This window comes from Eumetopias jubatus, unplaced genomic scaffold (assembly GCF_037043125.1).
Source record: "Eumetopias jubatus isolate StellerSeaLion01/CBP00866 unplaced genomic scaffold, mEumJub1_p1.0 scaffold_7, whole genome shotgun sequence".
Lineage (NCBI taxonomy): Eukaryota > Metazoa > Chordata > Mammalia > Carnivora > Otariidae > Eumetopias > Eumetopias jubatus.
The window spans coordinates 86,766,100-86,782,115 of NW_028274813.1; the positions used below are offsets into that span (position 1 = coordinate 86,766,100).

The window sequence follows — 16,016 nt, forward strand, 5'->3', positions numbered from 1 at the left end:
CTCTCTCTCTTTCTCAAATAAATAAAATAAATCTTAAAAAAAACTAATAAAATATGACTCTGCTAAACATTTCTGAATACAAGTATTGTGTTTAAATTATTTACTAGGGATGAATATATTATTTCAGAGCATTAGAATTCTGTCCCTAGCGCTACATTCTTATAATTTACTTATGCTTAAAATAATTGGACCAAACTCTCATGAAATCCATTCTGTAACATAAAAGTTTATTAGAATAAAAATACATGTACAATCCAACATTAAAATTATTTCACATTGCATGTAGGTTTTACCTCCATTAGTTTTTTTTAATGCTTTTAAGGTCTGTGCTTTAAATAATTTGCACATCTGTAAACCAAGCTTAGATTATCAAAGATGCAATATATCCATTAGATACTGGACATCAAAATTTAGGATTGGAACTGATAGTTATAACCTATTGCACTAAATACTTCTGTAAAATTTGGACAGAGAAAAAAGAAAACTAAATCACTTGAAATGAGGTAAGTTGTATGAAAAGGTTTTTAGTAGCAAGTGTCACCAATGTTGAAATAAGAATACTAAAAACATTTATGGAAAATTCACTTAAAATGTTTGCATAGTCTAGATTATTTTTTAAAGACAAAAAATTAAAAATTACCAAAATTCCTCATTAGAAAAAGAGACAATTATCTGGTTCTGCTTAAGATCTGTGTACATTTTAAATCTTTCTCTCATTTAGAAAAAAGAAGTGATACAAACATTCACAAGTCTTAGAAAAAAGGAAAAAATAATGAAGATTAGGACCAACATTTCAGGCTGCCTTTTGGAAAGAAAATTAAAAACAGAGGTAGACGGTTAAATATTAGTGGCCAAGTTACTCAAACAACTAACTTTTGTTGGTACACATTCACCAAATGTTTACACTTGAAGACAAATAGTAAATGAATTTAGGAGAAGACAGTAATACCTAGCACAAGTTATTTCCTTACATCAAAGAAAAGTAATAAAAATAAACCAGGCTTAAGACCCCTGTTAAGGATATGATTGTTTAAAGCACTACAGTTCATGCACTTCTTCAAGTGGGAGAGCGAACCTTATCCCTAAGCTTCCTAGATTTCTTGGAGGCCAAGCCACCAGCGCCATCAGGCCCGGTCAGTCAAAGTAGGACTGCAGGGTGCCTCGGCGCCGGACATCACAGGTCCAGCAGTGGAAGCCTCCTCCCAGGGAATTGGCATTACGGATATTAACCTTGATGGTACTGATACCTGCATCAAAAGAGAGACATGTAGTCAGCTGGATGGACTCCCAGGGAGATTCTCCTATAGGAAGTAAGCCCAAAGATGGGTAGGAATCCTGTGTCTGTAATCCTCAAGTCTACCTGAACCCCAAACAGTCTTTCAACTGTACTGTCACCAATTGTATTTTATCTAACCTATTCCACTGCTAATATAAAGTCTTCACCAGAAAGTCAGCAGAAACTGTGAAGTCTATTTTGTTTTGCTGACAATGCACAAGTCAACGGGCTGGATGAGTGGATGTGTCTGACGGGATTAACTTTACCACCTTAAGAAAACAACGGAACGGAGCTTGTATTTTAATATGCTGGGTTGTATGCTCATTCAGGTACTAAATCCATTCAGACGAGTAGTTTAATCTGGCATCATTTTGTACTGATGTGCTTGTGATGATGTGCATGGCCCAGTGAACCAACTGTATTTAGAAAGAAATCTATTGTGTTCAGCATAACAGGATTTTAAAAAGAAGATCTACCCTCCTCTGTATTTTGTATTTTGTATTTTGAGGGGAAATACAGCTATAGAGCCACTAAAGCTTCCACTGGAGTAGTCGGGGAGGGGAAGCAGCAGGGCCATCAGAAAGGACTTTCCCAGGAAAGTGAGACTGAGCAGGGCTTGGGGAAGTAAGAATACAGTGTGGAAGGTGTAAGGAGTGGGCTTGGGATAAAGAGTGGACTTTTAAACACAAGTATGTTTCCTGGTAGACAGATGTATCTATCTTATTCAGATGGCTAGAGCCATTTTAATCCTGAATTGGAAAGGTTCCAGTTGCTTGATAAAGTTTGCTTTAACAAGTTCCCTGTGTCTACAATTATAAAATAATATTATGAATCACATATCTGGTTCTTAATAATATTTTAAGTTGAGAAACAATAAAATCTTAATGGACAAAGAAACTGAACTCAAGCAGTTGGGCTGTTTCAAGGAAGTCAGGAAAAAAGTGGCATAGCATTAGAGATCAAATCATTAGATTGGGCTCAGTCTAAAAGTGACAGGCCAATCCTTTTCAACTGACACCACATTAAAGAGGGATGTGTCAAAGGGGCAAATCATTTCTTCTGGGTAGTATACCTGAAATATAAGACATGAATCAAAACTTGACTCACTTTCAACAAGTATATACTGCCTGGCTTTATTTGACACTTAGGATATATCAAGTATGTGAAGAGTGATGAACATACATACTTCTGTACTCTATGTCCCAGCCATATGAAAATCCTTTCTTTCAACACTTTTCTCAATACTGTCAGAATAACTATTTTAAATTTTGAATATCAGGATAAGCAAATTCCCACACGAGTAAAAACCAGTTCTTAGTTCAAAATTGAATGATTTACTGACACTGACTACTGCATTTCATTACTTGGTTCATTGTGCTTACCACACACATAAGTCACTTCTGTATCTGTACCCTTAGATGTCCCTTAAAATATGTAATGACAATTAAATGACTTTTAAAGGACCCTCAACAATTCAATTTCTTATTTGCGGAAGGACTGAATAATCTCTATGCTCGCCTACAAAGGGGATAGTTCTTCATACGTGGGCACCAAGAGGTTAGATAAGTCACAGAAGATTGATATACTTATTGCTAAGGGAGTGTCTGAGGAACCTGGAATGCATCTCCAACCCTTTGGGATTATGATTGTTAACAATAAAAATATTGTGCATCTACGAAATAATGTGGTACCTCTAAAAGGAACAAATTGAATTAGATAAAGCATACATCAGACCTAGCAGGTAATTTCTTTAGTTCTTCTGGTTTAATACTTTCATGCATGACACCACATTTCGTTTTTGTACATACCCAGTTTTTCAAACATCTTCTGAATTGGGACTTCATTGGCATCCACCATGACACGCTTTTCATCTAGCATTAAGACATTCATAGAAAGCCATTTGGATGACATCCAGAGTGGGTGATCTAAAAATGGTAACAACAGTTAAATCATGTCCACTATCATTTTTGTTTAAAGCAAGAGTTCCAAAGTGAAGAATATTAAAGTGACACTTCCATTCTTTCAGTAGTTCACTTTCCCTGTGGAATTTTATTTTAATCTTAAGACAATTTATAAATGTTAGGACTCAATCTATACCCATTACACATTCGGATTTCACCTTGTTTTCTTTAAAAAGTCATTTCTTGCTTTGTGATGTTGCTTTATACTGATTTTTCCCATCTTCTCTCTTTCATTGTCTATGGAAGTAGAGGTTGCAAACATAAGTCCCAGCCTTGTTCTTGTACCTACAGGCCCAAGTGCTAGTTTACTCCTTCCTGGGGAAACATTTTCTCTAAAGTGCTAAAATTTGGGCTGCTGTCTATAGATGCAAGATCTTCAGTCACTGGAGTACTCATTTTAGGCTATAAGTATATAATAGTAAACATACCATCTGGGATGACTGGTATTGGAGGAGTAACTATGGTCCATCCCGCTTTCTTGAAAAGATCAATCTGCAAGACAAAAACAAACAAAAAACCAAAAAACAAACTCCAAGGAAGCTTAAATCTATTTATGCTATTATTATCATATTTAGTCTCTGATAGCTCTTATGATTAATAATTCTTTTTGAGACACTGACTTCTCAACTGCCAAAATAAAAAAATTAAATTTCCAAACATTTGAAATGGTTTTGTCTGAATCCAAATTAAAAATGTACATAAAATCCCCATATTACCAGGTTAAAATTTTTAAAAAGTAACAGAAATGTTAAAGCTTTTAAAAATATTCTCATGTTTTATTTAGGTTTCAGAGATCTTAAAATACAGAAGATACTTTCCTTGACAAATTCGCATTAAAGAAAAGGAAAATATTTCCTATTTAGCTATTAAGGAAACAAAAATGTGACTGTGTTAAACCCACAGTCCATCCACTTCATAGTCCATCACTTTGCATCTCTACCACAGCATAAGGATAGATGTTAAGGGTGTATTCCCAAAGAACCATAATTGTCCTTAGTGACCTATTACCATCCAGCCATCCCTATGTTCATATACTCAGTTTATCAATAAATTATGTTAAAATGAAACAGGTAATCTTGGTCATTAGGTATAAATGTACGGGATAGAAATGAACAGTGACATGGTAAAATAGTCATTTTTAAAAGGTGTACTGCAGCTTACCAAATAACACGGAATCACTCACCACCCAACTGGAAGTAGGAGGGAAGGAACAGAGGTAGGAAGCTGCAGGTGATAGGGACAGACTAGCTGCAGTGCAGTGGCTCTGCTCCTCCTTGCAGGCTGGGGCTGGCCAAAGGGGTCCTGACCCCCCGGAGAGGGAGGAAGACACCCACTACCCAGGAGCATTGCCCAGCCATGTAAGGATCATTCTTTCTGCAATTCAGCTGCTGTGGGATCTTGGCTGCAAGCTATGGGATAATATACTCTGTTCGATAAAAACACACACAGACACACAAACTGGAGGCTTTGAAAGCAGCAAGCAAGGAAAGTCAAAGTCTGATGACACTATACTAATTATCATGGCTACAATGTACATTTGTGAGTTCTGGACACCTTGTAGTAAATCCACCATAAGCAATCCAGTGTTTGATTATCATAATGTTGAGCACTGCTGAATTTGTCATCTAGAACCATTAGGAACCATGGAAGTGCTTAAAATAAACATGGTAATTACTTCAGTGGCTAGACTCTATTGCTTCTCCAGAGTCTTAAGAGCTCCCTTACCTGATGACATGGTCGGTCAGGGTTGGAAAGCACAAGACCAGGTCCAATGATATTGAAGGTGGCATCAATATGCATTGGATTGGGATCTTTAAAGGAGATGATATGCACTCTGTAGTCTGGCGCAAGATGCCTCCGCATCCATTCAATGCCCAGATAGTTTGTAACCTGAAAATGAAAGGAGGACGAAATTCTATAAAGATTTGGTTCTATGTTTAGATAACTAAAAATAGTCAGGATGAAAATATTTTCATAAAATAAATAAATACAATAATGTACAAGTAAATAATAAATAAAAAATATAATAATAAAGTGTGGAATTTAAGAGGCAGCTTTTATTGACCTGGCTTCTCTGTGCAAAAATATCTCTTCCAGCTCTAATGAAGTCAGCAGCATCAAAGCATGGCTCGAACTCAGTCGTCACAAATTTTCCCTGAGCAGCCAATCTGTGTCTGTCTTCTACAGAATGGATAGGGTAATTCTAATTGGAACAAGAATGAATACATACAAAGGAAATTATTTATGGGGCATTCATTACTAAGAGAATTAATTCAACATCATCATTTCCCAAAATAGTACTACCCCGTTTTAGACTAAAATATGCATGGGGAAGATGTAGGCCCATGCTAACTAAATCAAAATAAACTGACAACAAAAAACAAAAACCAAAAACTAGGCATGACAGCAATTTCTTGATACTAGGAAGGAAATGGTACAGTGATATTAATAATTCTGAAAATATTCATGACCCATATATTGATTTATGTAGCTAGCTACAATACTGAAAGTCAACAGGATGAAGTCATTCTGTTCTTTTAGAAAAGGAATTTGGTCCTAAGCCTAACTCATACCATAAAATGAGATGCCATGCATCCCTTGCCAAAATTGATTTGGTGTGGTGGAATGAATTCATTACTTATTTCTGTCTTTAAACCCCTAGAAAAAATTTTGATCTTTTGATTCTATCTATAAATGATTAAATAGTAAGTGGCCTAAGAAGGAATATATACTTCCTTTTACTGTGAATTTGGCCTGTAGACCACATTGTTTCTCTAGAAGAAAAGAAGGGAGTTCAGTTGAGTGACTTTTCTGTTTCTACCAATGAATAGCTATGTGCCTTTAGGAAAGTTTTCCTCCCAGTAAGGGAACACGGATGCTCCTCCCTCAGAGGATTTTGTGAAGAATAAGCAGGACTGACGATGTATAAAAGCACTTAGCTCAAGACCTAGCACATGGTAAGCACCAGGTAAGTGTTAGCTATTACTACTATTACTCTTATCATCACAAATGTCGTTTACTCTATTTTCATCATAAAACAATCTGTTTTTTTTTTTTTTTGAATGAAGGTGATGTCCTCAGTTTCTCAAATGCATACTAAATATAAGGTATCAGAGAATCTCTATGTCATTCTCTGGATTATTGAGAAAAATTACTAATAAGCTCACCCATAATTAAGGTCTTACCTGGTCATAAAGCTTATCACCCATTGTTGGCTTGGGAGCCGTTGTCCACTTGGCGCCACGATGGAAGTAGTCTTTGATAATTGACCGGTATGCACGGTACTCAAAGAAGCGGGCGCGCCACGCCATGGGAGCCTCGATAATCTCGTTTCCCACAACAATCAGGATGTCTCGAGGCATCGCACCATATAAACCTATCAGACCAAAAAGTTCCACAACAACCTCAGCAATGCTAATTTCCAAGACAAAAGAGTCTATATAATAGGATCCCAGGTTTTGGTTAAAAAAAATTGCAGAAAACCTATAGGAATGTGTATACGTACATTTATATGCAAATGGAAAAAGATGGAATGATACATACTAGATTATTAGCATGAGTATTCTGTGTGGGGATGGCAAAGAGAAGGAAGGAAGGAGGGAGGGAGGGAGGGAGGGAAGGGGAAAGAAAGGAAGGAAGGAAGGAAGGAAGGAAGGAAGAAAGAAAAAAAGAAAGAGGAAGAAAAGAAATGAAGCAATAAGGTCCTTGTTCAAAGAGATCTAGAACCACCAAGTTTTCATGTTTTGTAAGCTCCTTTCTTGCTACATAAAAAAACAGAGTTTTTCAGGGAATATCAGTAGCACAAGATAAAAATTGGGCCAAGGATCATTTCCAGAACTGTAAATTAGAACACTGAATTCAGGCACAAGACCAATCCTGTAGCAATGTCAGTTAAAACTAAAATGGGAATGTTTCTGTTCCCCTCTTAACTTCTATACCTGAGGAAAATGACATGGAATCCACTGTTTTATGAAAGGAAATGATCATAAGGTTTAGAAAAACTGCTTCTTTCAAGAAGATTCTGATTTATAATGGAGTTTAGAATATGGACATCTTAACATCTTAATCATATCAAAAAGAACCAATCTGTTCCTAAGTAATCTTTACAGTTTTGAAGGATTATTAAAACAAAGGAATCTCTGACAGATTATTTGAACTTTCTCCTTACACATTAAGAAAGATATTAAAAATTAAGACACTAGCAGTTTAGGTATCCAACATCACTTACCCGTAGACTCAAAATCAGGAGTTTTATACTTCAACGACCAGTCAATGGGGTCAGGTCTCCTCACTGTTACTCCTTCCATTTTTAAAATATTGCACATCTCTTCAATTTCAGCAACAGCCTTTTTCAAATGATCTTTGGGAAAATAATGGCCTCCGTGCTTCTGGTAAAATGACCAGTACTTTTCATATGTGTTGGCCTAGAACCAGGAGAAAGTAAGCGAAATACTTAATTGGAGAAAAATACAACTCATGATAAGGTCCTAGGCAGTGAACAATGATTTGTATAACTTCTTTTTTCTTTTTTTTTTAATTTTTATTTATTTGAGAGAGAGAGAGTGCGCACGAGCAGGGAGGAGAGGGAGAAGCTGGCTTCCCACTGAGCAGGGAACCCGATGCATGACCTGAGCTGAAGGCAGATGCTTAACCACTTAACTGACTGAGCCACCCAGGTGCTCCTGATTTGTATAATTTAATGGAAATGAGCCTAAGACTATGTCTTGTCTAGTGTTGATCCCCAGCACCAAGCATGTTGCCTCTCTGAGAAGACAGTCAGTATTTGTTGAATGAAGAATTCTAAGTTTTCTTGAGGTTTTGAGACCTTTTGCTCCCTTTGCCTGGGATCTTCTGCCTTGCCGTTCACAGCATATCTGCCTTCAGATGGGCTTGGAGTCTTCTTGGACCAGTTTTTACTGGTCCTTCATAGACAAAGCTTCATAGACAAAACAGGACATAGGTACTCTGTTAGATAGTCTCAACGAAATCAAATAAGAGAACAAAGAAAGGGCATAAGAGGATAAAAGCACATCTGTACTTAGATAAAACCATGTGCTACCTACCCATGCATCCCAGAATTCTGTCTAGAAAATAGCACCGCAAGATACTCTATAGGAAAATAGGACACTGCCCCCTTAAAATTAGGGACATATTCTCAAACATTCTTTGTTGCTCTTAAAAATCCATTATTGATTTTCTCATTCAACAGAATTAGCACTTGGCAAAATTATGCAGCAGTGCAAGTCTGCCTCTGGTACTTCCTCGCCTTCCCTGCAAGACATGCCTCCCCTCCCCAGTCCTTCCAAGTTTTCATACTGCTTCAAGTCCTTTTGTCATCAAAGGAAGTGATCCAATAAGTGAATTCACACACTTTCGGCAGCTGAAAAAAAAGCTTAACATTTAGAAAGTGTCCAAGGGTGATATGTATTTTAAAAGACAACTGAATGAAAACCAATTAAATGCTTTAAAAAGGCTCAATTTGCTAAAAATGTTGAAATAGGGCAGGCATAACAACTGTAAAATATTGGTTTCCAAAAATATAAAAATGTAGAAGGATTCTTCATTCAGATTGTTTTGCATGTGCCTAAGTTCTCAATTTACAGAAATACATTGGGAAATGTAGACTATATGGATGTAATTTATCAAGATAGATGAGGCAGAATTCCAATCAGAAGATCCAAACGGTAGGAAAAAACCTTGGACTTTCATCAAAAGACTGGCAAAGTGATATACATCTATATATTTTAAGTTTAAAAAATATTTAAAGCAGGTATTTAAAAAAAAATACTTCCTTATATCATCGATTAACTGACTACCAGTCCCGATCATGTCAGATAAGGTTTCCATCACAAATCAGACAATTTCAGATAGTGGTTAAGGGCTGTGAAGAAGGGAACTGGGTAATGAGATAGAGTGTGTCTAGATGTCTAGCCCAGTAATGTCAAAGACGACGTCTTGTCCAGGTTTTCTGTCTCTACTTCCATTTCCACCTCAGTCTGATAAATTCAAATATACGGAGGCAGACCTGCCTCTTGTTAGTTCAGTACCTAGGTTCGCACCAGTAAGGCTGGAGCTGAGCCTGCAGGTGAAGGAATAAGAATCTGAAAAACATGTCTTTAACAAACATGGAGGATGACAGTGAGGCTTTAAAACAGGGGTTGGCAAACTAAAGTCCATGGCTAGATTTTTTTTTTTTTTTTTTACTAAATACAAGTTTTATGGGAACACAGACACATTCATTTACATATTGTCTGCAGTTTGCTTTTGCACTACAGTGGCAGAGTCAAGAGGTGAGTGGTTGTGACAGAGACTTAAGGTCTGCAAAGCCTGAAATGTTTATTATCTGGCAGAAGTAAGTTTGCTGATCCCTGTCTACATTATTGGTTAGTTGCTTTACTTTTGAAGATCTACAGGAAAACAGCAGGCTCAATTTCTGGCCTGTGACAAATATCATCAGTCTCAAATTATCAGTATTAATTTACGCAGTTTTTAAGATCAATCTACTCTTTTTAAAAACAAAAGCATTCCACTGTTTTCTACCCCTAGGAAGTCCAGCAGCAGCCCCCAGGAGGAGAGGATAATAATGAGTCTTAATATTCCTCTCAGACACATCGTGGTACTGCTCCTCCATTCATTGCTTCCTCCTTCTCATGCCAGGCACATCGCTTAAAGTCCGCTAAAGGACAAGAAGCCTTTGAAACTTTAAAACTTGTTCCAGCAGATGCATAGCCATGCTGTCTTGCCAGACACATTCCAAAGTATTCTGTGTAACTATGCAGAATGAAGCTCGCCTTGGTAAATATGAACTAGGCTTTGCTGGGGGGAAAAAAAGCTATTTGAACAAGTGTGAGTTTCCTTGTGTAACTCATACCCTGTCTGGCTAAGGTTGAACAAAGTCCAAATGATCAAGGCACGTTACATTTTCCAAGACATAGTTAGAAATTATTTACACTTCCTTTGTAACCCTGCTAAATGAGTTAGCAATTATTTACCAAGTATCTGCAAGATAAAAAACATTACACTAAATGCTTAGCATAGGATGTTTTTAATAATCTGTTGCAGAGATGTGGCTGCACTCCTAGAAACTTTATAGTCTTTCAGAGCTTAAAACCCCTCGGGGTGGTGGTGGGGCTGCCAAATGAATTTTAAATACTGTCTTTGGAAGGCTATGAAATATAAATAGAAACTTACTTATCCAGCTTCAAGCTTATAGTACATTAACCTTGGGTGACTTTGTATCTTACAAAAGGTCCTTTCTTAAGAGCTTTATTTTAAAGATAAAAGCAAAACAAAAAGCACATATTTGGTGGAAAGTATTCATTACGTTTTACAGAATAAAAAGCTACATAGCTTTTAAAAACTGCTTCCTGACAACCACCGTCCTTACTCCCATAAAATTTCTCTAGCCTTTATATCTTCCAACCAATCTTATGCTCTAATTGCCCATAAGCAGTTTAATACATTATTTTATCTTTCATTGTTCCCCAGCTGATTTAACACATCCGTATCATTTTCCTCTATTAGTAAGGCCTTGCCTTCTGGGGGCCATGCATGCCTTTACTTTTCTCTCTCTCATTACCTAGTTTAGCATGTGGCATAAAGCAGAAATAACCAGAAAAATGAATGAAATCAATACTGCTAATACTAGTAGTATCTACAATCATTGCACTCCCAATGTACTTTTGTAATATAAATCTAGATCCATACAACAGTAACCGAAGTGTGGTTCTGTCCCTTGAAATACTTAGCATATAACATTTTACCTTCATCTTTAGTCTTGTTAGGTAGAGAGCAAGCCTCTTAATATCTTCACTTTATTGAGGCCCAGATATTTGTGGAATCTTGCACAAGGTCAAAGAGCTACTTAGCGAAGACTAGCATCAAGCTTCTTAATCAAATACATAATTCAGTCCTGGTCTCCTGACTTCAGCCCGGTACACTTTCCACAAATGACAGAGAACTCAAAATCGTGTCTGAGAATCATGTCTGTTTCCGTAAGATTACACAGTACAAAAGTCAACAATTTTATAGACAAGTAAAAGGATAAGCTATTGCTTGAATTTGAAATTGAATTCCACCCAATTAAAATGGTTAGGGATGGGACTTCTTTTCAAGAAAAGACTTAAAAAAGATCATGTCTTTTTAAAACACGTGGACGATACATAAATTAATCTGTTCATCAAACATCAAATACCAGAACCAGAGGTAGTTTCAGAACAATTAGAAGTTACGACTTTTTCTATTACCCTGCCTTCGAGGTCTAATTAAAGAGTCATTTTCTTCAAGAAGACTTCCTAACTCTCCCGCATTTGGTCATTGCTTTTTCCTTTACTCTTTTGGCATTCAGTTCAATGGCCAGGTGGTTGGCATAAGATACTTAGCTTTAGTCTTTGTTTCTAGACGAAGATCTTATTTCTCTGAACAGAAAGCAAGGTCTTTTGTGCTGATACCTCTGGAGCCCGGGTACAAGGTAGGCAGCATTTCTGATGATGATGGGAATGATGTAATAGAACTTATTTCCTTAATCCATGTTATAAATAACAATGTAAATATTCAGGAAGAATTTAAGTACAATGAAGATATATTTCTAACCCATTATTAATGGAAGCTCAGGCTGTGTCTGCAATGTGGATGACACTTCCTTCTGAACCTGAACACCAATCCACTGAGGCCCAGTCTTAGGAATATGAAAGATAACACTAGGAGTTTTTAGAAGAGAGATATTACTTGTTGCCAGGGAAACCCTGGGAGGTTTTGGGGAAGGGACCATCAGACCTCTGTGGTAGTAAGAGGGTAGGTTTAAACTACAGACAAGAGAGGTACAGGAACATAGGTGGAAGGAGTCCTGAGTGGGAGCACAGACATGAGGGTTGTTTGGGGAACAGTGAGTAGTCTAGTTTGGCTGCTTAGAGGGTTATCCTATAAAGTCTGCTGAAAACCAAGGTGAAACCGTAGAGTTGAGAGAGACCCAAATAGGAATGGACAGCTGCTAACCAGCCATACTAACACACCTCTAAGATGAACCAATGATTGAAATGGGGAGTCCTGGAAAGGCAGACAAGAGCCAGATTGTGAATGATCTTGAAATACTGTGAGAACTTTATCTGAGGTAGTGGCGGGGGGAGGGGACATGTGGAAGATTGGGAAATAGAGGCATGAGAGGAGCAGGATGAGCAACGTGATCCAATTTTGGTTTAAAAAAAAGCACTCTCGGGGCACCTGGGTGGCTCAGTCGTTAAGCTGTCTGCCTTTGGCTCCGGTCATGGTCCCAGGGTCCTGAGATTGAGCCCCGTGTCTGTGTCCAGCTCCCTGCCCTGCAGGAAACCTGCTTCTCCCTCTCCCACTCCCCCGCTTGTGTTCCCTCTCTCGCTATCTCTCTCTCTGTCAAATAAATAAATAAAATATTAAAAAAATAATAAAATTAAAAAAAAAAAACACTCTCACAGAAGCTAGAAGGTGGTTTGGAGAGAAGAACAAATGAGGGTAAGCTGTGATAGTCCAGGCAGTGGATACGATCTTGACCTAAGGCAGCAGCAGAGGGATGGAGGCAAGGTTGCTTTTGACAAAGGACTTGTTAGATCGTGGAGGATTGACTGAAGGAGAAATCAAAGATGACTCCTTGATGTTTCAGCTCTAATAAATAGGAACGCCAAAATTGGAAAGGAAGGACTGCAGAAGGGTCCAGTATAGCAGAGTGGCTGACAGCTAAACTCAAGATGTGCCAGGCTTGAGGTCCTACGGTAATACCCAGCAAGGAGTTTAACATGTTGATCTGGAGAAAGATCTGGACCAGAGTGGAGGTGGGACCCAAAGCTATGAGAAGAGCTAAGGAAAGAGGGCCAGAGTGAAATTCTGCTCAACCCTAACATTACAGTGAAGGAAGATGTGAGCAATGGTGAAAGAACTAACATCCCCAGATGAGGTCTGTCAGAATCTGGAGGAAAGAGTTATTTGTGTAAATAGTATAAAACACCAGGGACGCCTGGGTGGCTCAGTGGGTGAAGCATCTGCCTTTAGCTCAGGTCATGATCCTGGGGTCCTGGGATGGAGCTCCACCTCCGGCTCCCTGCTCAGTGGGGAGCCTGCTTCTCCCTCTCTGCAGCTTCCCCTGCTTGTGCACGCTCTCTCAGTCTGTCAAATAAATAAATAAAATCTTTAAAAAAATAAAACCCCACAGAAATTTCAGGTAAGATAATTAAAATCACCACGGGATTTCAGAGGTCTGGAGTAAGCTACAGTGAAAGCAGTTATAGAGGACAGTGGGAGCAGAAGCCAGCCTGCAGAAGGTGAGGCATGAACCCCCTTCAGACATGTGAATTCCCTTGCTTTACCTTCACCTCCACGGTAAACGGTGGAACACAGGCATTTTCTGCTCTGCCCACTATCACTTCCTCTAAGGGGTCCCATTCGTTGTAAGAGGAGACAGGGCAGTCCTTGGGCAGAGGATCAGTGGCCTTATCATCAGCTGCACAGGAATTCCGGGAGGAAGCAGTAGCTGCCTGGGTGCTCTGGAAAGTTCGCTGCACCCATCCTGTTAAGGTTCTTCCAAGCTTCCAAGAACAAAGAAAAGATTATTGCAGAGTCCTATATAGTACTTTCGGGGAAGAGGAGGTAGAATGAAACCCAGTATAACATAGACATTTAAAATCCTTTAGGAGAATGTAAATCAAGATGTTAGTTACCATATAGGTGGGCGGTGGGGCTATAGTTTTGCCTTCTTGTTTTTCATAAATTATCTGTTTATTTGTTAATTGGCATAACTTTCTAAAGCCCCTCAGAGGATTTTATCCCCAGTGACCACCCCCATTTATATCTCAGAATGGTTTACTGCAATTAAGTTTTAATCAAGCTTTAAGCAACCCTTCTGTAGATGATGGATCCCCCATTCCTAGAAAACCACAGAAAGCTGCTCCATATCTGCCTGCCAAGTCCAGCTGGAGGAAGAAGCCTCCTTTCCCCCTTCAGTATTAAAAGTCACCAAAATTAGACTTTTTTTTGTCCAAATTAAAATGTAGAAGCATATGTGAAGAACCTTATCTTTCAGAATAATCAGCTTCAAACTAAAAATTTTGCAGTGCTAACACACACTTCCCACTCTTTGGCACTTCAGTTCTGAGAGTGACCAAGTGCCAACGGCTCCAATTCACAGATGGTCCATAGTATCCTAGCCAAGACAGAATTAACCCAAATTTAAACAGCCGGGAAAGAGGACTTCAAAACAGCCCTTTGAAAATCCAGGGCCTATAAAATCTACAATAGGGAGAGTCCCTCACCCATGGGGCAAACCTCAAACACCACCCACACCCCACACCGCACCCCCGCGCCCAATCTCTCTCCTACGCTGTTAAATGCCTTACGAAGGAGGCAGGAGGGGAGCCAGGGTGGGGACCAAAGCAAGAGGGAGAGGGACAGCTGTTCTGGAAGCAGTTGCCGGGAGGGAGCCAAACTGCCCTGCTATTCCTGTCCCAGGAGCTAAGGGAGGGTCTGCAGGCGCACGCTTACAAACCCGGCAAGCGGCGGTGCCGGGGTGGGGGGAACCCGGCAGAAAGTCTGGGTACGGCCTGAACTCGCTCCAACTCCTCTCTCGACTCAGGACTCCATGTTACTCTTGGAGTGGGCCTGCCTGCTCCCTCTCCATCCCAGATTCCCACTTTGCCTCCTCTCCTGTCTATCCGCACCACACGCATTTCCCCGAAGGCTCCCCAACTCTATGCCCACCCCCTGCGCTGAACCCCAATAATTCCATCCTTGTATTAAGAAGTGTCACTCTTCGCCCCCACACCCTCACCCCGGGCCGGAAGCCTCTTGGAGCGAATCGGGGTCCGACTGGGAGGGCGGCGCCTCCTGCAATGACGGCCACCGAGGCCCGAGACGCGCAGAGAGCTACTGTACCCACGGGGTGTGGCCCCAGTGCACGTCCCGCTTCCCCTGGGAAGCGCCGAGCTCCCGGCAGCCAGCAAAGGCTCTTGAAGCTGAGCTTCCAAGGGGAACCAGAGGGACACTGTCATGCAATGCTGGCTGGGGAAAGCCAGGGAAGGCGAGGGGGACGCACGCGGCCGACGGCCGAGGCGGGCGGCGCGCGCACGCACCCGAGAGCCGATGTAGTGCACCGCCTCGGCGCCGCGGCTCCCGCCGCGCAGACACCGCACCCGCAGCATCGCCCCGCGCCCGGCTTGTCCACGAGCGGAATGCTCCCGGTGCTCGGCCGCGTCCGTCCGAGCCTCCCGAGAGCGCGCCAGCAGGAGTGTCACGGCGCGCGGCCCCCGGCCTTTTGTAGTCTCGCCCCGCCCCGCCGCCTCCCGCGCGCCCCATTGGCTGCTGGGAACAGGTGGCGGGGCTGGGGGAGCGCAGGCCAGCGCGCCCCGCAGCCCCGAATTAGCAATCTTTAGGAGACTGCGGGTGGCTCCGGGTCCAGCCTCCGGTGTTTGCCTTTTTTTTAGCTTGTCGGTCCGCCGACTGGCTTCGGCTACCAAGCCCAGCCCCCGTCCGCCGCAGGAGGTACCAGTGCTTCAGGGGAGGGGGAAAGCACGCGACTTCTGACGAAGGAAACTTAATAGTACGGGAAATGTGCATTGTTGGATGACATAGGTAAGGCTTAAGTACAATCTCAGGGTTAAATTCGTCGGTATACACTGACCCAGTTCCCTCATTTTGCAGTGAACGAAACCCCTAAAGTTTAAGTGGTTTCTTCAGGCAACACCGGGTTTGAGACTGGAGAAACCTAAGTCTGGAATTCAGGTTCTCTCTCCTCCGGGGTGCTGCACTTTCCACCCACAAGC

The 16,016-nt window shown here is 40.7% G+C and overlaps 1 protein-coding gene across 2 annotated transcripts; it reads right to left on the reverse strand.

Annotated features, from left to right (window-relative positions):
• Positions 1-206: 206 nt before the first annotated feature.
• GATM (glycine amidinotransferase) lies at positions 207-15,465 on the reverse strand. Of its 2 annotated transcripts, XM_028126728.2 has the most exons (9): positions 15,327-15,465; positions 13,569-13,787; positions 7,466-7,661; positions 6,423-6,613; positions 5,303-5,440; positions 4,963-5,127; positions 3,666-3,729; positions 3,085-3,201; positions 207-1,247 (listed from the first exon to the last, which is right to left on the reverse strand). In XM_028126728.2, exons 1-9 carry the CDS (start codon positions 15,393-15,395, stop codon positions 1,135-1,137), a joined length of 1,272 nt encoding a protein of 423 aa, XP_027982529.1. In that variant the 5' UTR covers positions 15,396-15,465; the 3' UTR covers positions 207-1,134. The 2 variants fall into 2 exon arrangements, with proteins under 2 accessions (XP_027982529.1, XP_027982530.1); XM_028126729.1 differs by lacking the exons at positions 13,569-13,787; positions 15,327-15,465 and adding an exon at positions 11,001-11,174.
• Positions 15,466-16,016: the final 551 nt, after the last annotated feature.

Bases quoted from the DNA above. Each gene is read 5' to 3' on its own strand.
- GATM (XM_028126728.2), bottom strand. From the start codon at position 15,395: ATGCTGCGGGTGCGGTGTCTGCGCGGCGGGAGCCGCGGCGCCGAGGCG. The intron at 3,730-4,962 runs GTAAGGGAGCTC...TTTGTCTTGCAG, and splicing joins CTGACCGACCATGTCATCAG to ATTGATCTTTTCAAGAAAGC. The intron at 3,202-3,665 runs GTATGTTTACTA...TACCATTTTTAG, and splicing joins AATACCAGTCATCCCAGATG to ATCACCCACTCTGGATGTCA.